The sequence below is a fragment of the Bidens hawaiensis genome, unplaced genomic scaffold (genome assembly GCF_021521415.1).
Source record: "Bidens hawaiensis isolate Kalapana, Puna unplaced genomic scaffold, B.hawaiensis_p1.1 tig00012096_1, whole genome shotgun sequence".
NCBI lineage: Eukaryota > Viridiplantae > Streptophyta > Magnoliopsida > Asterales > Asteraceae > Bidens > Bidens hawaiensis.
In genome coordinates, this window is record NW_027491972.1 from 358,191 (window position 1) to 382,091 (window position 23,901).

At 35.2% G+C, this 23,901-nt stretch overlaps 3 protein-coding genes across 3 annotated transcripts; all 3 read left to right on the plus strand.

Annotated features, from left to right (window-relative positions):
• The first annotated feature begins 4,013 nt into the window (after positions 1 to 4,013).
• LOC143539928 (uncharacterized) lies at positions 4,014 to 5,123 on the plus strand. The gene is made up of 2 exons (XM_077033117.1): positions 4,014 to 4,953; positions 5,059 to 5,123. The coding sequence occupies exons 1-2, from the start codon at positions 4,014 to 4,016 to the stop codon at positions 5,121 to 5,123; spliced, it is 1,005 nt and encodes a 334-aa protein (XP_076889232.1).
• A 1,062-nt stretch (positions 5,124 to 6,185) lies between these two features.
• Positions 6,186 to 6,719, plus strand: LOC143539929 (uncharacterized). The gene has a single exon (XM_077033118.1). The coding sequence runs from the start codon at positions 6,186 to 6,188 to the stop codon at positions 6,717 to 6,719; it is 534 nt and encodes a 177-aa protein (XP_076889233.1).
• Positions 6,720 to 22,662: 15,943 nt separating this feature from the next.
• On the plus strand, positions 22,663 to 23,067 carry LOC143539930 (uncharacterized). Its single transcript, XM_077033119.1, has one exon. The coding sequence runs from the start codon at positions 22,663 to 22,665 to the stop codon at positions 23,065 to 23,067; it is 405 nt and encodes a 134-aa protein (XP_076889234.1).
• The last annotated feature ends 834 nt before the right edge of the window (positions 23,068 to 23,901 follow it).

The following is a 23,901-nucleotide window of genomic DNA, read 5'->3' on the forward strand; positions in this document are numbered from 1 at the left end:
TTTATATCAATCAGGCAAAATGTTATGATGGTGTTTGTGCATTTAGTTCATTTTATTATGTAAAAATTGATATAGTTAAAGGTAATGTGTTGATTTTTGTTATTAGTGTTTTTTTTATTATTATTTGAGTTATATATCTGATTATAAAACTTTGTATAGTACCGTTCTCATATTTGTCGATTTTTTTTATTATTAGAGTTATATATCTGATTATAAAACATTGTCTAGTAACGTTCTATAGAATATTGGACATGATTTTTTGATATAACTTCTAGTTTGAGTTATTTGGGTCTACCTAAATTTGTGAATTTTAACCCAAACACCTACCCAAATGTTTGATCTCAGGTTCGGGTTAGAAGTTTAAACATGTTAGCTATCGGGTCTATCCCTAAAGGGTATACCGCATTTTTTTGTTTTGTATTATAAGTACTATTGAAACTCCGATAAACTAAAACTGATTTTAAGTTCTAACAAAAACCGACTTAACATCTCAAACACTTATAGATCCCTAAAGGATATACCGCTTTTTCTAAATTATATATCTTAATAATGTTATGTTTTTAACAACTTTTTTTTGTGCATTTTATTCTTTATAATTATCTAATCTAGTTATATTCCCGGTCTTAATGAGGGCAGTTGGATAAATTTATCACTTAAACAAACATGGTACATGGTCAAAAACATATTTGTAACTCTTATGATAAATCCCATGCCCAAGTTGTTATAGTACTCATGAGGATTATTTTAGGAACTGGATTTCCAAGTCGGGTTTATATGACTATATCTATGCTGTTATAGCAAAATAATCATATAATGTTATAAAAAATGTACATAAGTGTAGTAACTTGAGTTTTCTTTATTATTTATACTAGTTTTATCCCTCGTATTACAGGAGTGTTATATATTATTCGTTTATAATATAATATTTATATATTTTTTTATTTTTATTTTATTTATTATAAGGAAGTTAATAATATACTTAGTATTTGATGATTAAAGGGTTTTACAAATAAATGAGATGTTATAACCTGGTTAAAAAACTATTTGGGTTTGGTGAGATTCATGACCCGCTTATTTTTTTACTATAAAATTGTTTCATAATTATAAATATTATTTTCTTTAAAAAAGAATATTAATTTTTATTAAGTCCCTATTTTATAGGATTTTCATATCAAATATTCGGTGAAATTAATTTTTAATCTAATGAGATGTTATAACCCGTTTAAGAGTTATCTGGGTTTGGTGAGATCCATACCCGCGAATTCGTGTTAAATGCTTGAGAATCCTCAATTTACAAATAAAACAAATTGATAGCTTGAGAGAATGTAGATATATTTTTATTTATTGTAAGTAAGTTAATAATATACTTATGATTTGATGATGAAAGAGTTTCACAAATAAATGAGATGATATAACCCGATCTAAAAGTTATCTGGGTTTGGTGAGATCTATGACCCGCTTATTTTGTTAACGATAAAATTGTTTCTTAATTATAAATAAAGTCTTTTAGAAAAAAAAGTCGAATATTAATTTTTAGTATATTCCTATTTTATAGGATTTTCATATCAAACATTTGATGAAATTAATTTATAACATACTGAAATGTTATAGCCCGTTTAAGGGCTATATGGTTTTGGTGAAGCCAGTACCCATGAATTTGGGTCAAATGCATTAGAAACATTAATTTACAAATAAAACAATATGATGACTTAAAGAATTTAGGGAGCTTTAGTTTATAGGGTCAAGTTATTCTACAAAGGGTATAAAAAATGAGAAGTGTGAGAAGCTATAAATGATTGACATATGTCAAGTGAGGACCAAAAGAAAAAGGGTATAGAAATAATCGTACACATTTTCTCTCTCCACATGCAAGACACATGTTAATACCCCATCATTTTAGAACGTCTATAACTTTTTCATATGATATTTTTTTTTAAAAAATCATCATAATAAGAAGCGTTTTTTTATCTTTAATATGAGTATGATTTTTGTTATATAAAATTTAAAACAAAAACTACGTCATTGTGTCTTTTCGCACACCATTGTGTCTTTTCGCTTATCATTGTGTCTTTTATCGTCATTGTGTCTTTTCGCACACCATTGTGTCTTTTCGCTTATCATTGTGTCTTTTTTCGTCACTGTGTCTTTTCGCACACCATTGTGTCTTTTCGCTTATCATTGTGTCTTTTTGAACCTAAAACTATACTAATAAAACTCTAATAATAAGCAAACAAAAACATCTCTTAAAATTTCTTATTTAGGGGGTGTTTGGGATTCCTTATTTTCATAACTTTTAACTTATAAACTTTTTGAAAAGTTAATAAGGTGTATAAGTTGTTTGGCAAACCATAAGGCCTTTTGGATTTTAACTTATGGTGAAAGCAAAATAAATGAGTGTTGAAAACTTAGGAATGTCTAACTTATGAACTTAATGGATTTGAGTTACCTAATAGTCTTAATGGATTTGGTTCAAAATTTCACAAGTTTATAAATCCTTTTAACAAAAAGTCCTTTTTTCACTTAAATAAGCAATTCGAAACACACCCTTAATATTCATATTATTATAACACTAATATATTACAACTATTTAGTTAAACAATATAATTCTTATATGAAAAATATATAACACATTTCCCCTATTGTACTATGTGTAAAATGTTACATATCATAACTTTCTCAATATATAAAATGACTACTAAATTCAGAAATACAAATAATATAAGGTACAAAATTAAGTAAAAAGATTAATATATAAATTTTGAACTTTTAATTGATTTACCTCAATGGAAGCATTCATCATCACTTGTAATATCTTCATCCACATCCGAGACATAACCATCACTACCTTCAGATTCTTCACCACTAATCCAACCATCAGCAACAAGTTCTTTTAGAATCTCTTCTTCCTCAACGAGTCTCCTTGAAAGAGCATGTTTGAAACTGACAAGAGATGAATCATTTGTTCCAACAAAAGTCGGTTCAATAGCAACCATCTTTTCAAAAAAATCAACCCCTTGCATATCTAGAACTTCATCCACTGATAAGTTTTTTGTTTCTTCATTGTCATATTGAAGTTGGATATTCTGATTATTTTCAAAAAAACTCCATTGAATGACTTGTGGTGGAATTTCTAGTTGTACTTGATGAAGAATGAAGCTTTTTCATGAGCTTGAGTGGTTTAAGAAAATCCTCTCCGAGACAAATTCCGAGGTCATACATCTTTCTCAGGACATCTTCGTATAAATTCAAGATCCCTCTCACCGTTGATATTTTAATCACCCTTTGATTGTTCATTCGGAGTACAAAACAATCTTCTAAATGTTTAAACCTCCATGAAACTAGAGCAACCATTGTTTTTTTTTTCAGAAAACTTAAGAAGAAAGTTGAAAAGATGTGTTGTTCATCTTCCATTTGACATCTATTAATATTTTGTAAACAAAATCTTGGAAATCTAATCATTTAATTCGTAAACCAGACTTTTGGTTTGCAGCTTCCATCATCATTATTTTTGACGGCTCTAGGTTATTATTATACCTGACCTTTCATATCTGATTTGACCTATTTCATATTAAGCAAGTATATATTATGCTATATATAGAAAACCATCATATCTTACCACATATTATTTTAATTACAAACTTTCTATTAACATTAAATCTCTGTTTTATATTCAACTTTAATTTAATACACATATTTTGACTATTCATTTCGATGACACAATCTGATATGTTTGTTTATCTTTCTTTATAGTTGTATATATAGTTTAGTTTCAAAAACGTGGGTTGCCTCATGCTCATCTGTGTTTATTTATGCATGCTGATCACAAACTTCCAACAGTTGAATATATTGATCCATTTATTTCAGCTGAAATACGAGATAAAAAGTTAGATCCGGAATTGTATTATCTTGTAAGGGAGTTCATGATTCATGGTCCGTGTGGCATTGCAAATAAGAACTGTCCATGCATGATTGACGAAAAGTGTTCAAAAAATTCCATGAATTCACATCAATTGATGGTGATGGTTATCCCGTATACAGAAGACGAAATAATGGTTTTTTTTGTTGAGAAGTCAAGTGTGATGGATAATACAAGCGTTGTGCCGTATAACAAAACACTTTTAAAAAGATATCAAGCACACATCAATGTTGAGTGGTGCAATCAAGCCGGTTCCATCAAATATTTGTTTAAATATATATATAAAGGCCATGATAGAGCATCGGTTTGTTTTGTACCAATCAATCAAGAAAATCAGAATAAAGAAAACATTGATGAAATCAAAGACTACTATAGTTGTAGATACATATCTGCATGTGAAGCATCATGGAGGATTTTTTCATATGATATACATTATAGGACTCCCTCAGTCGTTAGGCTTCCTTTTCATCTACCTGGTCAACAGCAGGTTATTTATGAGTCGTTTGATGATCTTGATGATATATTAGATAAACTTTCTGTTGCTTCCTCAATGTTTTCAGAGTGGTTCAAATGCAATCAAAATTATCCAGAAGCACGTACTTTAACTTACGTTGAATTTCCTACAAAGTTTGTTTGGAAAGCCGACAAGCGTTATTGGAAACCAAGGAAAAAAGGTTTTTCCTTTGGCAGAATTCATGCAGTTTCTCCTTCTCTTGGTGAAGCTTATTATTTAAGAATTTTGTTGAACAAGGTAAAAGGCCCAACAACATTTGCTCAAATTCGAACAGTCAACTCTGTTGAATATCCAACATTTAGAGATGCATGTTATGCATGTGGCCTTTCGGATGATGACAATGAATATGTTGAAGCAATTGTAGAAGCAAGTTTTACTGGCACTGGTTATTACTTAAGAAGTTTATTTTGCACTTTGTTAATGTCCGAGAGCATGTCTAGACCTGAATTTGTTTGGGAAACAACGTGGATTTACTTGTCAGGTGATATTTTATACAAACAACGCATTGCTTTAAAGCATCTAGGTATAAAAATTCATATCATGATTCAGTTTGATGTTTTATTATCTCTATTTAAAAAAATATATTTAATTTATTTTTTGTATAACACATTTTCTTTTAAATGTACAGGTTTAGAACTTAATGAAGAACAAGTCAAAAACCTTACATTGTTTGAGATAGAAAGTTTCTATTAAGAAATAATTCTACTCTAAAAAAGTTTTCTACCATGCCTTTTCCTAATAAAGATTCCATCTCTTCTGCAAATAATCTTTTACTTAGTGGAGAACTAGCTTATGACAATGTTATGTTAGCTCAATAGTTTGAACAACTGTTTTCTTCATTTACTGACGAGCAACATTCTGTGTATGAAGAAATAATTGAGCGGTTGATAAGAATAAAGGCGGGGTATTTTTTGTTTATGGTTATGGTGGCACTGGAAAAACCTATCTTTGGAAGACCTTATGTGCATCTATAAGATCTCAAGGAAAAATTGTTTTAAGTGTTGCTTCAAGTGGAACCGCATCACTTTTGTTATCCGGAGGTAGAACTGCACAATCTAGGTTTCACATTCCAATTAATTTGGTTGAGGATTCATTTTGTTACATAAATCCAGATAGCGATCTTCCATATTTATTCAGAGAAACCTCACTAATTATATGGGATGAAGCACCGATGGTACACAAGCATGGGGTTGAAGCTTTGGATTGATCATTAAAAGATATTTTAACATCCACATCAAGAGCTTCTTCAAATTTACCATTTAGTGGAAAGGTGATTGTTTTTGGAGAAGACTTTAGACAAATATTACCGGTTGTCCCAGGTGGAAGTAGACAACAAATTGTAAACTCATGTTTAACTTCTTTTTACATTTGGAGAAATTGCAAAGTCCTTAAGTTGACAAAAAATCTGAGGTTAAGTACCTCAAACCATTCAACTGAAATTGAGCAAACACAAATGTTTGCACAATGGCTTTTGGATATAGGCGAAGGTAATGTTGGTGGTACCAATGATGGTGAAGCACAAATAGAAATACCAGAAGATCTTCTTATCAGACATTCATGTGATCCAGTTTCTGAGTTAATAGACTTTGTCTATCCCTCCGTTTTACAAAATTTCAATAAACAAAATTATTTTCATGAAAGAGCAGTACTTGCTCCAAAAATGATATTGTTCAAGAAATTAATAATCGTTAGCTGTCAGTATTTCCTGGAGAAGAAAAGGAATATCTAAGTTCTGATAGTGTATGTCCTACCGACATGATTAATGAGAATTTGGATGAAAGTTTTTGCTCTCCCGACATTCTTAATGGAATTAAAGCATCAGGTTTGCCGAACCACAAGTTGGTGTTAAAGGTAGGAGTTCCTGTTATGCTACCAAGAAATATTGATCAAAAAAGTGGATTGTGTAACGGTACTCGGTTAAAGGTGGTCTCACTAGGAAAACGTATTATACAAGTGGAGATTATATCAAGTAGTAATATTGGAGATAGGCATTATATTCCAAGAATTACATTAATACCTACCGACATAAAACTTCACATTAAGCTACAAAGAAGACAATATCCGCTTGCTTTATGTTTCGCAATGACCATAAACAAAAGTCAAGGCCAATCACTATCAAGAGTTGGATTATATTTGAAAAAGCCTGTTTTTACACATGGTCAATTGTATGTTGCATTATCAAGAGTTACAAGACGAGACGGGCTTAAAGTTCTAATTCTAGATAGTGATGGTAATACTTCAAATGAAACATCAAATGTTGTATATAAAGAAGTATTTCGAAGTTTGTAAGTACTTTTCAAAAGTTTATCAATATTCATGTTTATAAACAATTATGGTAAACTATTTTGCATCTCATAATGTTTACATATATTCCACAATCATAATGGTTGAATTCATGCAGTATAATAAAAAGCTTTTACTTCAGGCAATATAATTAAAAGTAGTCCATAATTATAGTACTAAGTTACAAACATCCTAAATTACAAAAAAAGTCTTACAAAAAGCCATACATATTCTAACTTTAAGCATTACTTAAAATACTGTTTAAAAAACTTTCATCCACAAAACTTAAAAATTCAAAGTCATGATTACCAAACATAAAACATCAAAAACAAATTGTCTTAATTTTTGACCACATTACTTATGATTATCTTCCCTTCACTTTTGTTAAAAGCAAACAAACATTTGTCACCAACATTCAAGTCAAAAGTGGTTAACATACCTTAGAAGTCGTGGACACGATATCTCGGTTTGTTGTGTGGAGTTTCCACACGAAGTTCACTTTTAAACTCCACCCCATCGTTGTTTCTGATGATCACATTCCTTGCCTTATTCAACTTAGATTTTCTTGCAAACCGATTTGGTAAACGCTGGAAAAAAAATTTTAAAACATTATATTTTATGAATCGTATATTTGGAGTTAAAAATTAAAACTATCACCAATTGTTAGAGAATTACCAAACGATCAAAAATTGTTTTCTGGAATTGTAAATCATGATCATCAACCACATTAACCGCATCATCACTTTCTTCATCACCATTTATACCATCATCAAACCTCAACATCAACCTCATTAATCCCACCAACAATTTCTTCATCACCATTGTTACCAGCATCAACATCAACAACATCAACATGAACAAAATGCTGCTCTCCACATCAACATTGTCACACCCTCAAAATCCACTAACGGAGTTTTACCGTCAGAGGGTGTGAACTAACAGGATCGGAATCATTAGTTATAATAAAACCATAAAAACGTTTAAATGAAAATAAGTGCGGAAGCGTAAAAACCAAAAGATAAAAGTTGCGTCACGCAGGACGACTCAAAACCCCATAATAACAGTATAAAATCAGGTTGCATAAACAAAAGCGTTTCAAACAATGCATGATCCTATACCGCGCGCCCGCCTCGGCTACCTGAGAATAACATACTAAAAGTGTCAACATGAGGTTGGTGAGTTCACAAGTTTATATAAAATAAAGCGTTTAGCGTTTTGGGTTTAGCGTTTTGCGTTCAGCATTTTGCGTTCAGCGTTTTGCGTTACCAGATAGTGTTATGTCAATTATATATCTATAGGTAGCTAGCCTATAAAACAAGTATTACTAAGTGTTCGACACCGAAGCTGACTGTTTATCATTTGCCTTGCCACCAGGTCTATCCCGACCATGGTATGTGCTTAGCCAAGATTACACCCACTCGACCTCCAGTCGAGTTTAGCGTTGGGTGGGGTTTGTCAAACCCAGTAGTACTACTCAACAATGACTCGCAATTATCCAATACTAAACGGTTCGATGTGAATGAAGGACTTTAGTTATTGCGTTTGCCACTTAGTCTTTACAAGTGATATATAATTTATATTAACAAAATCTTAAATGCGTTTTCGGAGTATGTTATCTCCCCAAGTGAAAAGCGTTTGAAAATAGTTTAGAGGGGTAAGTGAACTCACTGTTTGCGAAGAATTCCGAAAATAAATCACCAAAGGATGCGCGTCACAGAAAAACTCTCTCTAGCGTTCTAAAACAACAAAGAGATTTTTCAAAGTGTCGGAACTATTATCGAGTCTCTAGACTCGGCACATAATACCTATGCACACAAGGTGTTTCGTGCTTCGTTTGTGAATCGTGTGTGACTTTAACCAGTACATTCGTGATACAATACATGTGTGAACAATTATTTACGTGTCATGTATTAATAATGTACATCACTAGCAATTACTCCCCGTAAGGGCAATTTGGTCACACATAACAATTAACTAGCAATTATTCCCCGCAAGGGCAATTTGGTCAAAACACGACAACTATTTAACAAGTATTCCCCACAGGGGCAATTTGGTCAAAACATAACAATTATATAGCAAGTGTCATGTTTCATGCATTTTCACAAAATTCAGCAGCTAGTTTCACCGAGACAGAAATTCTACTTGAAAGATTGTACTATTCCACCAATCATAGCATCTCAATTAATTTACCAAAAATCATCACAAAAGCATATATGTGTTAGGTTTCTAGAACATGTTTTATTTTATTTTTATTCCAGATAGATTTCTCATAATGATCAAAACATTACAGCAAGCTCATAACAGTCAAATTCATGCGTAACAGAATGTTATTTGAAATTCCCGTTAAATGAAAAATCCAAAAAATGCAAGACCACTTGGGTTAGGTTCCTAACTCAACAAGTCAACTTCCAGAAGTGGAACCAACCCAATTGGTCTCGTGGTTCATGAGATATAACATTTACAAAACAACCTAACAGCAGGTCTAACAACTCAGCTTTGCACCACGTTTTTGTAAAATCATAAAGGTTAACTTTTACACGTCCAAAAATTGCAAATTTATATTCTTTAGAAACTAGACTCAACCTAGTTTACTGTAGTATCAATAATCTCAACCAATTTTTATATTTACACCCAGATACAGTCAATTGAACATCAACAACACAATCTGTCCAGAAACTGTTTGCAACAAAACTCAACATATTAACCATCTATAGACCATAATCCGTTCATATAACACTCTAAACACCATAATCACTATCCATGCACATCAATTACACATTACATCCATAATTAGGGTTTTACTTGAACTCAAAACCAAGAAACAAACGATTAACATGCATTAACACCAATACTAGTTATCAATTCGACAATCAATACATCTTTCAATCAAAACAAGACACATGAACACAATCACATATAAAAATCGGACCTAGGGTTTATAATTAACCCATTAAAAATCGAAATTAAGCATAGAGGATGCATAGGAGAGTTGTTTATACCATCCTAGCACCTTAATCTTCAATCAAACTTGAACAATCTTGATTGTATGTGTGTGTATGAGGGCCGATCGCAAGGGGGGGGGGGGGGTCTAGAGGCTGCCGTCGGGTTTGGGAGGAAGAGAGGAGGGAGTTTAGGGTTTAGGTTAATATTAATAATAATAATATAATACACTTTGGTCCCTTAACTTTCAAATGTTACTTTTCTAGCTTAATTAACTAGTTCTAGCACATTGAGTTAACGTTTATAACAATGTTATCACATAACACATAAGTCTAACACATAGTTATCACATAATTATTGTTTTGACGTTTTTCGTTTATTCACCAATTATTTGCGTCAACCCGTTTGCGTTTCGGTGCAATTCCCGAAAGACTACACATGTAGTAAGTGTTAAGCGTCATTTAAACCCTAGTTTAAATGTAATGAGGTGTGCGTTATGGATTCAATGATCTTAAGTTTGAATTGACGGAGTTGAGTTAACGGAGTTAACCTGAAATTGACGATTGTCACATCATTCCCATGTTAGAGAATTTTCGTCCCGAAAATTTGAGTCAAGTCGTGATGAGTGTCTGAAAAAGTAAGAAAAATTTTCAGTTTTTCATATCATCCCCTAGTAGAAAGAAATTTCGTCCCGAAATTTAATTCATACCTCCGGTGATTTCTGACGGTTTATTGGGTTTCGCGGTTTTCTGCGTTTGGTCAGCCCTTCAAAAAGGTGAGGATACTTTTTCATCATTTGATCCTCGCGTTCCCACGTGAACTCCGGTCCACGTCTTGAGTTCCAACGAACCTTAACGATTGGAATTTTGCTGTGCTTGAGTGATTTAGTTTCCCAATCCAAAACTTCAACTGGTTCTTCAATGAAGCGTAGCTGTTCATCAACTTGCAGTTCGTCCAAAGGGACTACTTGGGTTTCATCAGATGAGCATTTCTTCAAATTGGATACGTGAAAAACATTGTGTACACTGCTGAGTTCCGCTGGTAAGTCCAGTCGGTACGCCACCGGACCAACGCGTTTCGTTATCCGGTAAGGACCAACATATCGTGGGTTGAGTTTGTTTCGCTTTCCAAAGCGAACCACACCTTTCCAAGGTGAGACTTTGAGTAACACTTGATCGTTCACTTGAAATTCAAGAGGTTTTCGGCGCTTGTCGGCGTAACTCTTTTGACGATCTCGTGCTGCTGCCATGCGGTTTCGGTTTTGAACAATCTTTTCCGAGGTTTCGAGTACCAGTTCTGGACCAGTGATTTGGCTGTCACCCACCTCTGCCCAGCAGAGAGGTGATCGACACTTCCGTCCGTACAGCGCTTCAAACGGCGCTGCTTTAATACTTGCGTGGTAGCTGTTATTATACGAAAACTCTACCAAAGGTAAGTGAGGTTCCCAACTTTTTCCGAAATCCAACACACATGCACGCAACATGTCCTCTAAGGTCTGAATAGTTCGTTCACTTTGCCCATCCGTCTGAGGATGGTATGCTGTGCTCATATCAAGGCGTGTGCCTAGGGCACTCTGTAGCGACTTCCAAAAGTGTGAAGTGAAACGGGAATCTCGATCAGAAATAATTGAGAAAGGTACTCCATGTCTAGACACTACTTCCTTCATGTAGACGCGAGTCAGTCTTTCCATTTTGTCCGATTCCTTAATCGCTAAGAAGTGTGCCGATTTAGTCAACCGGTCAACGACCACCCAGATGGTATCGCATCCCGTTGGTGTTTTAGGTAATCCCGTGATAAAATCCATTGAAATGTGTTCCCATTTCCACATTGGAAGTCCCGGTTGCTGTAGCAGGCCAGATGGTTTCTGGTATTCTTTTTTGACTCTGGCACAAGTCAAGCATTTGCTCACGTAGGTGGCAATGCCGGCTTTCATATTTGGCCACCAGTAAAGTGCCTTTAAGTCATGATACATTTTATCTGAGCCAGGGTGGATAGAATATCGGGACTTGTGTGCTTCGTCCATCACCAGAGTTCTCAACTCTCAGTACCATGGAACCCAAATCCGGTTCTCAAAATATCGAACCCGTCCGATCTGGTTTCAAGTTGCTTGTTCATGCCCCGCATGAGTTCCGATGGAAGATTATCATCCTTCAAAGCTTCAAGTTGTGCATCGCGAATCTGATCGGGTAAGCTGGCATGAATCGTGAGTTGCAATGCTCGCACTCGCCTGGGTTTATCGGTTTCTTTTCTACTCAGGGTGTCGGCCACAACATTGGCCTTGCCAGGGTGGTACTTGATGGCACAATCATAATCTTTAAGCAGCTCGACCCAACGACGCTGTCGCATGTTCAGCTCCTTCTGATCGTAGATATGTTGGAGACTCTTGTGGTCGGTGTAAATGGTAAACTTGGTACCATACAAGTAATTCCTCCATCTCTTAAGGGCAAACACCACAGCTCCGAGTTCCAAATCATGGGTCGTGTAGTTCTTCTCGTGAACCCGTAGTTGTTGAGAGGCATAGGCTATAACCTTCTCGAGTTGCATCAGCACACAACCGAGACCTTGTATCGATGCGTCACAATGTACCTCAAAATTCTCTGTTCCCTTGGGTAGGGCTAGAATAGGGGCGCTATAGAGTTTGGTTTTCAACAGTTGAAAAGCGGATTCTTGTGCGTCACCCCAATTGTACTTAGTGCCTTTGTGAGTCAAAGCGGTGAGGGGTTGAGCAATCTTTGAAAATCCTTCGATGAAACGCCGGTAGTAGCCGGCCAGTCCTAGGAATTGCCGCACCTCAGTCGGAGTCTTAGGTGCTTTCCAGTTTTTGATGGCCTCTACCTTACCGGGATCGACATGGATACCGTTCTCGTTGATCACATGTCCTAAAAAGTGAACCTCGCGAAGTCAAAATTCGCATTTCGAGAGTTTAGCATACAGTTGTTCCTTCTTCAACAATTCCAGAATTATCCTCAGGTGTTCTTCGTGGTCAGCCTCGTCCTTGGAGTAGACGAGAATATCATCAATGAAAACAATCACAAACTTGTCGAGGTACGCCTTGCATACTCGATTCATGAGATCCATAAATACGGCTGGTGCGTTGGTTAGGCCAAAAGGCATAACCGAAAACTCGTAGTGACCATACCGTGTTCTGAAAGCCGTCTTTGGAATATCTTCCTCGCGCACTCTTAATTGATGGTAACCAGACCGCAGGTCGATCTTCGAGTAAAAACTCGATCCTTGAAGCTGGTCAAACAGATCATCAATTCGGGGTAAAGGATAACGGTTCTTGACCGTCACCTTGTTCAACTCCCGGTAGTCGATGCACATACGGAAAGTCCCGTCCTTCTTTCTGACAAATAAGACAGGGGCTCCCCATGGCGATGAGCTAGGTCGGATAAAACCCTTATCCAACAAATCTTGCAACTGAGTGGACAGTTCCTGAGGCTCCGCCGGTGCGAGCCGATACGGGGCTCGTGCTATGGGTGCTGCACCGGGTGTCAACTCGATTTGGAATTCGACTTGACGAATAGGAGGGAGTCCAGGCAAATCCTCCGGGAAAACTTCCGGAAAATCTCGCACAATCGGTAAATCTTCAATTCGCTTCTCCTCCGCGGGTTTCTCAACAATATGCGCCAAAATTTCCGGATGACCCTTTCGTAGATACTTCTGCGCCTTCATGAGGGTAATGACGCTGGTGGTCATGCCGCTTCTCTCACCTCGAATCGAAATGATCTCGCCGGAAGGGGTAGTAATGTGGACTATCTTGTCGTGACATATAATCTCCGCTCGGTTCTCGGATAACCAGTCCATGCCGACCACGACATCGAAACTACTAAGCGTAAAAGGAATAAGGTCGATATCAAAAACATGACCTGACAGTTTTAACTTACATCCCGCAAGTACATGAGTCGTTACTATAGTCTTATCGTTAGCTAATTCAACAGGAAACTTAGCATCTAACGGGGTTGGAGTTAGGTATAAGAGTTGACTAAAGGCTTTCGACACAAAACTCCTATCAACTCCCGTGTCAAACAATACAGAAGCAAAACAATCATTCACAGGGAACTTACCAGTCACCACGTACGGATCATTGCGGGCTTGACCCGACCCAATAACAAAAGCTCTTCCTTTACCATTGTTTCCACCACCACTGCCACTTCCATTACCTCCATTGTTGTCGTTCTGTCTTAGCTTAGGGCAGTCCTTCTTAAAATGACCCTCTTGACCACACTCAAAACATCCCTTAGTCGTCATAGGTGGTTTAGGAGCACCCTTTGCCGCAAGGTCTCCTCTACATTCCTTTGCCTGGTGACCCATCTTTCCGCATCTCTGACACTTGACACGGTCACACGGCCCAGCATGATGATAGTTGCACCTGTTGCACTTCGGATATTTCCCAGCATAGCCGCTCGAACCCTGCCCGCTACCGTTGTTATTGTTGTTGTGACCCTGATTGTTGAAGCTCCGGGTGAATTCGGGCTTTCGGTAGTGTTGCTGCTATGGGGGGTTCGAGGATGAGAATCTGGTATTGTCAAACTTTCTCTTTCCGCTGCTCGGGTTGTTGTTGCTATTGTTGTCAGTGTTCAGGTTGTCACGGGCTTTAGTGGTTGAACCCCTAGGTGGTAGCGCACCTTGGGTCACTGCTTGATCCGTTAGTTTGTGAGCTAACCGAATCGCTTGTTGAATCGTGGCTGGTCTGGAAGACGTCACCATGCCGTGAATTTGCGGTGCTAACCCATCAATATACATTTCAATCCTCTTACTCGGTGGGTCTACCATCCGTGGACACATCACGGCCAACTCGTGAGAACGGGTAGTGTAGGCCTCGATTTCTGAACCCTCCATCTTCAATGACCAAAACTCTGACTCCAACTTTGCAATCTCCTCTCTCAGACAGTACTCTTCTCGCATCAAGTTCTTAAACTCCTCCCAGTTCATCGCGTTAGCCAGTTCCAATCCAAGAATCTGTACGTTCGAATTCCACCAAGTGAGAGCAGAATCTTTAAGTGTTCCAGCAGTAAATTTGACTCTACTGGCAGGGGGACAATTACACATTTCAAACGCCGATTCGGCATTCTCAGCCCAACGCAGGAAGCCTATAGCTCCCTCGGTGCCCTAAAACGAACTGGGCTTGCAGTCAAGGTAATTCTTGAAGGTACACGTTCCTATTGGACCTCCAGCTTGGTTCTGGACATGTGCGGCTAGAGCGGACGCCGCATGGTCATTCAGCAGAGTTTGGAGTTCTGCTGCAGTCAGGTTGATGTTACCACGTCCGTGTCCAGCGTTTCTTCCTGCCATTTCCTAGAATCACAGCATAAAATGTAAACATGAATTTTTCTTTCATATGCAACACGCCATACATGTAATTAAAAGATAGGTAAGAAAGAAATAAGAATCAAACATCACATCACAACCATATATTAATCCAAATAATAATTCATGATTAAAACCATTGTATTCGCTACAAAGTATTTAAAACCAATCCTTAAAATCATAGAAAATAATAGTTTGGATGGAGACAACCCCTCCATCTAGGTGTTATCATCACTAGATGTCATCATCTGAGGACACCTCTGAGTGTGCCTCCTCCTCAGCCGGTTCTTCCTCCGGTTCTTCTTCAGGTTCCTCCTCGGGATCTCCCTCGGGATCCTCTTCAGGTTCCTCTTCGGGATCTTCTTCGGGATCCTCTTCAGGCTCTGCCTCAGGCTCTGCCTCAGATTCGGCTGCGTTCTGAGCAATTTGCATTTGTAAGACATCGCAACGCTCTAAAGCTATCTCGGTTCGAGTCCTTGCTACTTGGAGTTGCTCTTGCAAGTCTATCATCTCGGCTTGCATCTTTCTCATAATCTTCATCTGTTGATCACTAGCCTCTTGGATTTCCTTCATTGCCGCTGTCATGCGGGAAATTTCCTCTTTAGTTTCGGTTCCATCTTTTAACAGTCCGGATACGTTCGCTCTCGTATAGCGCATGTAACCAACATCACGTTTCAAACAAGAAACAACAGCTGCGAGCACACGCTCTACAGGTTCGGTTATAGGTGGTAGGGTGTTGGGGTAAGCAGGATGGTTCGGGTGGGGTAGCGGGGGAACTTGTTCGCGATAGACCATACGCCTAATCATATTAGGGTACCAATCCCAACTAACTTCGTTTTCGTACATGCCTCCGGATAAGCGGTACCTCTTCGGTGCGGGAGCTTCGAGTTTCGGGACTACTCGGGGTGGCGATGAGGTAGGTAACTGCGGTTCCTTCCCAAGCGCATGAGTCATCTGATCGGATGATGATGATGATGGTGGCGTCGACATCCCTACAGGTAAGCCGTGTATGCGCGCGTATGAGTGAAAAGGGGTAAAGAGATATGATAACAAAGACTACACAAATCTATGCAGTGCGTATCATTATAACTAATGGGTCGTCGAGGTTATAGTCTAGTATGCATGCAATTTCTAGTTCGCTATAACCAATGGCTTTGATACCAATCTGTCACACCATCAAAATCCACTAACGGAGTTTTACCGTCAGAGGGTGTGAACTAACAGGATCGGAATCATTAGTTATAATCAAACCATAAAAACGTTTAAATGAAAATAAGTGCGGAAGCGTAAAAACCAAAAGATAAAAGTTGCGTCACGCAGGACGACTCAAAACCCCATAATAACAGTTTAAAATCAGGTTGCATAAACAAAAGCGTTTCAAACAATGCATGATCCTATACCGCGCGCCCGCCTCGGCTACCTGAGAATAACATACTAAAAGTATCAACACGAGGTTGGTGAGTTCACAGGTTTATATAAAATAAAGCGTTTAGCGTTTGCGTTTAGCGTTTTGCGTTCAGCGTTTTGTATTATGTCAATTATATATCTATAGGTAGCTAGCCTATAAAACAAGTATTACTAAGTGTTCGACACCGAAGCTGACTGTTTATCATTTGCCTTGCCACCAGGTCTATCCCGACCATGGTATGTGTTTAGCCAAGATTACACCCACTCGACCTCCAGTCGAGTTTAGCGTTGGGTGGGGTTTGTCAAACCCAGTAGTACTACTCAACAATGACTCGCAATTATCCAATACTAAACGGTTCGATGTGAATGAAGGACTTTAGTTATTGCGTTTGCCACTTAGTCTTTACAAGTGATATATAATTTATATTAACAAAATCTTAAATGCGTTTTCGGAGTATGTTATCTCCCCAAGTGAAAAGCGTTTGAAAATAGTTTAGAGGGGTAAGTGAACTCACTGTTTGCGAAGAATTCCCAAAATAAATCACCAAAGGATGCGCGTCACAGAAAAACTCTCTCTAGCGTTCTAAAACAACAAAGAGATTTTTCTAAGTGTCGGAACTATTATCGAGTCTCTAGACTCGGCACATAATACCTATGCACACAAGGTGTTTCGTGCTTCGTTTGTGAATCGTGTGTGACTTTAACCAGTACATTCGTGATACAATACATGTGTGAACAATTATTTACGTGTCATGTATTAATAATGTACATCACTAGCAATTACTCCCCGTAAGGGCAATTTGGTCACACATAACAATTAACTAGCAATTATTCCCCGCAAGGGCAATTTGGTCAAAACACGACAACTATTTAACAAGTATTCCCCACAGGGGCAATTTGGTCAAAACATAACAATTATATAGCAAGTATCATGTTTCATGTATTTTCACAAAATTCAGCAGCTAGTTTCACCGAGACAGAAATTCTACTTGAAAGATTGTACTATTCCACCAATCATAGCATCTCAATTAATTTACCAAAAATCATCACAAAAGCATATATGTGTTAGGTTTCCAGAACATGTTTTATTTTATTTTTATTCCACATAGATTTCTCATAATGATCAAAACATTACAGCAAGCTCATAACAGTCAAATTCATGCGCAACCGAATGTTATTTGAAATTCCCGTTAAATGAAAAATCCAAAAAATGCAAGACCACTTGGGTTAGGTTCCTAACTCAACAAGTCAACTTCCAGAAGTGGAACCAACCCAATTGGTCTCGTGGTTCATGAGATATAACATTTACAAAACAACCTAACAGCAGGTCTAACAACTCAGCTTTGCACCACGTTTTTGTAAAATCATAAAGGTTAACTTTTACACTTCCAAAAATTGCAAATTTATATTTTTTAGAAACTAGACTCAACCTAGTTTACTGTAGTATCAATAATCTCAACTAATTTTTACATTTACACCCAGATACAGGCAATTGAACATCAACAACACAATCTGTCCAGATACTGTTTGCAACAAAACTCAACATATTAACCATCTATAGACCATAATCCGTTCATATAACACTCTAATCACCATAATCACTATCCATGCACATCAATTACACATTACATCCATAATTAGGGTTTTACTTGAACTCAAAACCAAGAAACAAACGATTAACATGCATTAACACCAATACTAGTTATCAATTCGACAATCAATACATCTTTCAATCAAAACAAGACACATGAACACAATCACATATAAAAATCGGACCTAGGGTTTATAATTAACCCATTAAAAATCGAAATTAAGCATAAAGGATGCATAGGATAGTTGTTTATACCATCCTAGCACCTTAATCTTCAATCAAACTTGAACAATCTTGATTGTATGTGTGTGTATGAGGGCTGATCGCAAGGGGGGGGGGGGGGGGGTCTAGAGGCTGCCGTCGGGTTTGGGAGGAAGAGAGGAGGGAGTTTAGGGTTTAGGTTAATATTAATAATAATAATATAATACACTTTGGTTCCTTAACTTTCAAATGTTACTTTTCTAGCTTAATTAACTAGTTCTAGCACATTGAGTTAACGTTTATATCAATGTTATCACATAACACATAAGTCTAACACATAGTTATCACATAATTATTGTTTTGACGTTTTTCGTTTATTCACCAATTGTTTGCGTCAACCCGTTTGCGTTTCGGTGAAATTCCCGAAAGACTACACATGTAGTAAGTGTTAAGCGTCATTTAAACCCTAGTTTAAATGTAATGAGGTGTGCGTTATAGATTCAATGATCTTAAATTTGAATTGACGGAGTTGAGTTAACGGAGTTAACCTGAAATTGACGATTGTCACAAACATTTTGTTCAGACTCTTGATTCATTCCCACAGAAGTTACTTCAAAATCAACATTATTCTCATCAACATTATCATCAGATTCATCTTCAATAGATTCAAGATCAACATCTATAATTTCTCGAACATTTTTGGGACTTTTAAATGGTGTCAACCTATATTCCATACCATCTCCCTTGAAAGCTGTCAACTTGAAAACATCTCTACCATCATAATCAAATACCAGATTATGTCCACTTTTCAGTTTTAAAGCTTCAACTACTTTCAGCCAACCCCTCCTAAAATAAAACTTTTCTCCAATGTAAAGGGTTTTGATTGTACAATCATTCATGTCATCAGCACGTATCGTAAAATATCTGATAGAGATATTCGAGGTCTTCAAGTCGTTGAACAAACAAAGTTGGCACCACCTTTATATTCAAAAACATGATTAACTATTTTAAAATTTTCTATACTCTAACTATTACTTTAAAGTCACAATTAGAATACATACCGTATAATCAATGTCAAGATGGAACAGGTTTTTGTAGAATGAATTGCCGTCAGCAGTAACACGAGTTTCATTGAAATGCTGAATTGTGAAACATGAATTTCCATCATGCTTAAAGACCAAAAAATTGTCATAAGCTAACTTCAAATCCGAAGCAACGTTTTCCCATCCTTTAGTTATCCTATAACCATTCTTCACATATTTTATTGAAACTGTCCATCTGGATCCACTTTTTGTTCTAATAGTAGCAGAACCAAGTGGAAAATTGTATTTTAAAAATAACTCATTGTAGTTTAATGGTAGCTTCTGAAATAAATACAAATTCAAAACCCATTTACATTAATATACTTATTATTTACTGATACTATTTGAAAACTACAAGGCTTACCACAGAAGTTGCATTAGGGTTTTTTACAATCCTAATAAACCTTGGACCGATCTGACCTGTGAATGATTATAACAATCAATTTTTTATTACAACTTATATTATCATTCAAACATATCAATAAATAAACACTAACACAATGTTAAAATAATACAAACATTATTTCATTCTGATTATATTTCTTTTCAAAAGCCCTAATTTAATTTATCAAAATACACATACATAATTTTTCATTAAATTTTGTTATGCAATCTACATAAACATAAAGATAACTTATATTAAAACATTAAACTTAAAAGATTATTTTAATCATCACCGTGTTTACTAAAAAGTTTCACAGTTTCACTTATTTTAACCTTAATCAACACAATACTTAGTATGTGAAAAGTAACTCACCAAATATAGAAGATCTTAACAACATGAAATTGATTCTTTGAGTTCAGCAGTATATACTTTCGATGTGAAAGATGGAAGATTGAAGATGGAAGAGTGAGGATAGAAGATGAAAATGGGTTAATGTAAAGACATTAGGTTAAAAAGTGTTTTATTAGGATTTAAAGTTATATTGTTAATTATATTGTTCATTTTTATTCTTTTATTTTTTTATAATACAATATAATACAAAAATTAATATGAAGTTTTTTTTAACAAAAATTTCCTAACCTTTTTATTTTTTCATAAACATTCATTCATTTTTTCTTTTACAATCTTATAAAAAAATAATTATTTATAAACTTGATATGAAATTTACAAATTATTCATATAAATAACATTAATGAAGTTTTTATGTATACTTGAACCCCTTAGTATTTTAAGTTTAATATTTTATCAAGAAGTTAAGTGTACTAATTATCATGTAATTTTGTAAATGATACTCTATGAAACTTTTTTGTGAACTAATTCAAAGACAAAAATGGATTATTCGATACAAACATCAAACTCTCTATGTCTCTTAACACAATATATTTTAATTGAATTTTATGGTTATATGTGAAGTTGATTTTTATAAATTTCACACATTTTATTATATATTGTTATTAATATGTTTACGAAAAGACATTTCTCAACCCGTGTAGCACACGAGCATATAAGCTAGTTTACAAATAAAACAATATGATGACTTAAAGAATTTAGGGAGATTTAGTTTATAGGTTCAAGTTATTCTACAAAGGGTAACAAAAATGAGAAGTGTGAGAAACCATAAATAATTGACATATGATGTCAAGTGGGGATCAAAAGAAAAAGGGTATAGAGATCATTGTACACATTTTCTCTCTCCACATGCAAGGCACATGTTAATACCCTCATCATTTTAGAACGTCTATAACTTTTTCATATGATATTTTTTTTTTAAAAAAAATCATCATAATAACAGACGTTTTTTTATCTTTTATATGAGTATAATTTTTGTTATATAAAATTTAAAACAAAAATTACGTCACTGTGTCTTTTCGCACACCATTGTGTCTTTTCGCTTATCATTGTGTCTTTTATCGTCATTGTGTCTTTTCGCACACCATTGTGTCTTTTCGCTTATCATTGTGTCTTTTTCGTCATTGTGTATTTTTTCGTCATTGTGTCTTTTCGCACATCATCGTGTCTTTTCGCTTATCATCGTGTCTTTTTTCGTCATTGTGTCTTTTCGCACACCATTGTGTCTTTCGTTTATCATTGTGTCTTTTTTTCGTCATTGTGTCTTTTCGCACACCATTGTGTCTTTTCGCTTATCATTGTGTCTTTTTTCGTCAGTGTGTATTTTCGCACACGATTGTGTCTTTTCGTACATCATTGTGTCTTTTCTCTTATCATTGTGTCTTTTTTCGTCATTGTGTCTTTTCGTCATTGTGTCTTTCAACTCATCATTATGTTTTTTTAAATACTAATAACACTGTTGTGTAATAATAATATATAAAAATAATGATAAAATTACAACAAATTATCTAATACATAAAACACAATAATTAATACATGTTACACAATAACTTGAAACGTAAAACACAATAGTGAATACAAATAACACAATGACCTAAAAAGTAAGACACAATGGTGAATACGTATAACACAATGACCTAAAACGTAAGACACAATGGTGAATACGTATAACACAATGACCTAAAACGTAAGACACAATGGTGAATATATATAACACAATGTCTTGAAACGTAAAATACAATGGAAACAACATATTACACAATAACTTGAACGTAATATACAATGAAAGCAATACTATTTTTCTCAAATTAAATGAATTTGTCATATTTCAATCCGAATAAAAGACAATGAACGTATTACACAATGACTAAAAGTTAATGATGAACAAAACGACACAATAACATAATCTTTGTTTTAATTTTTGTCATTAATATGAGTACTAATTGAAAAATATAATGATCAAAATCTATAATACAATTTATATGAAAACTCAACTAAAAGACACAATGAACAAAAAAAAAAACACAATTAAAAAAACCCAATAAATTTTTTTATTGTTATATAACAATATGATACTCATATTAAAGATAAAAAACGATTATTATTATGGTGAAAATTTTTTTAATAAATAATGTCGTATGAAAAAGTTATAAACATTTTAAAATGATAGGGGATTGACATATGCCTTGCATGTGGAGAGAGAAAATCAACAAATGTGAGTTATTAACTTCATGCCATTTCCATCAATTTTTATTTATTAAATTAATCTCATTCATTCAAATCTAAGATCAATGGACTGGATTTCTTCTCACTATTCTTATTTCTGTTGTCATTTGTATTTTAACTTTACCCTTAGTTTATATATATTTAAGATATATTTTTTTTGTTGAGATTGCAATTAAACCATGTACATGCAATGACGTGGACTTTATATTTCCATACATTTGAAATTGTGGGGCAAACCTATATACTACACCATTTGATGCACATTAATATTATGACATTTATCTTGTTTTAAATTCAACCATGTGAGGCTCTCATTCCGTCCAAAAGATAGGAATAACATAGCCATAACCATGGCCCCCAAACACACCTTTTCTAACCTTATTACTACTCTAAAACACCATGAAGAAAAGCATTGAACAAAATGAACTAGAGCTTGAAATCGTCAAGGCGGTGGCACAAGCATGGATTGGTCACACCGCCACCACATTGCCACCATCATCCACCAATGAATTTGATGCTCGTCGCCTCAACTTCAAGAACAAGCCCACTCGGTTTAAGCTTGAAGCATTGACCAAACCAACACGAAACATTAATAGCCACAATTATGGGCTTTCGACGAGCTGGGATTTCAAGCAATCACTTTGGGATTCTTATGAGATTGTGGTGGTTTCAAGACGGCTTGAGACAGGGTTATTGTTGGAAAACGAGTTAGAGTCGAGTAAGGGTCAAATTGGTAAGAGAAAAATGGAAAGCAAGAACAGCCTTAGAAACATGCTCAATCGGTCTAGGAGGTTTGATGAATAGAAATTTATGAGTCGTGTAAGGTCAAGTTTCTGGATTATGTTTTTGTCTCCATTAAGATTTACTTTTGAGCCCATAGAAATACAAGAACTTTGTATCAAAATCTTCTTAACAATCACGTTTCAGTCCAATATGTGACTGATTACTCTGTATATAATTATAGTCTTTAACATTCCAAAGTAAAACCAATAATGAAAAAAAATTGTTTACTAATGCTTTTAGTCCCCTTTAAATTGAAGTTGTGTTAGAATTGATGAAATTTGATTTATTCCATTTATTGGACTATATTTTTGTCAGACATACATTATTAGTGTGAGCTCACAGACCCGACAATAATATAGTTTAATAAACACATGTCGCAATAGAATTGTTTTTATATTTGATCAACTACTCTGACGAATAAAATTGTTTTCAGAATTTTTACTCACACTGACTGACAGATCAGTGAACGTTGTTCCGCCCATGTCTAAGAGCCTTAAGATGGGCTGGGGGTTTGAGTTTGACACACTATCGTTACTAATTAGTGACGTTTTATTGTTAAAGTATTTGTTTCCAGATCACATGTAAACTTAAATAATGAATAAGTTTGTGTGTTTGTTTTTTTTTTCTTTTTTATGTGAACTTACTACTAAGTTTTGATTCATGCCATTATTAAATCAATATTTGAGTCTTAACAACCTTTAAAATTTGTTAGCATATATTTCTAATTTTCTAGATGTTTTTGAAAATTTGTAAAGGTTATCAAGTTTTGATATTTGATAAAAAAAATAATTGAAAAACTATGAAATTTGGAATTTTAAGAGATTTTTTTTTGGGAATTGACATCAATTATGTGAC

Coding starts and splice junctions, on each gene's coding strand:
- LOC143539929 (XM_077033118.1), top strand. CDS start 6,186: ATGATTAATGAGAATTTGGATGAAAGTTTTTGCTCTCCCGACATTCTT.
- LOC143539928 (XM_077033117.1), top strand. CDS start 4,014: ATGGTGATGGTTATCCCGTATACAGAAGACGAAATAATGGTTTTTTTT. Junction 4,954..5,058: donor CATTGCTTTAAAGCATCTAG/GTATAAAAATTC, acceptor TTAAATGTACAG/GTTTAGAACTTAATGAAGAA.
- LOC143539930 (XM_077033119.1), top strand. CDS start 22,663: ATGAAGAAAAGCATTGAACAAAATGAACTAGAGCTTGAAATCGTCAAG.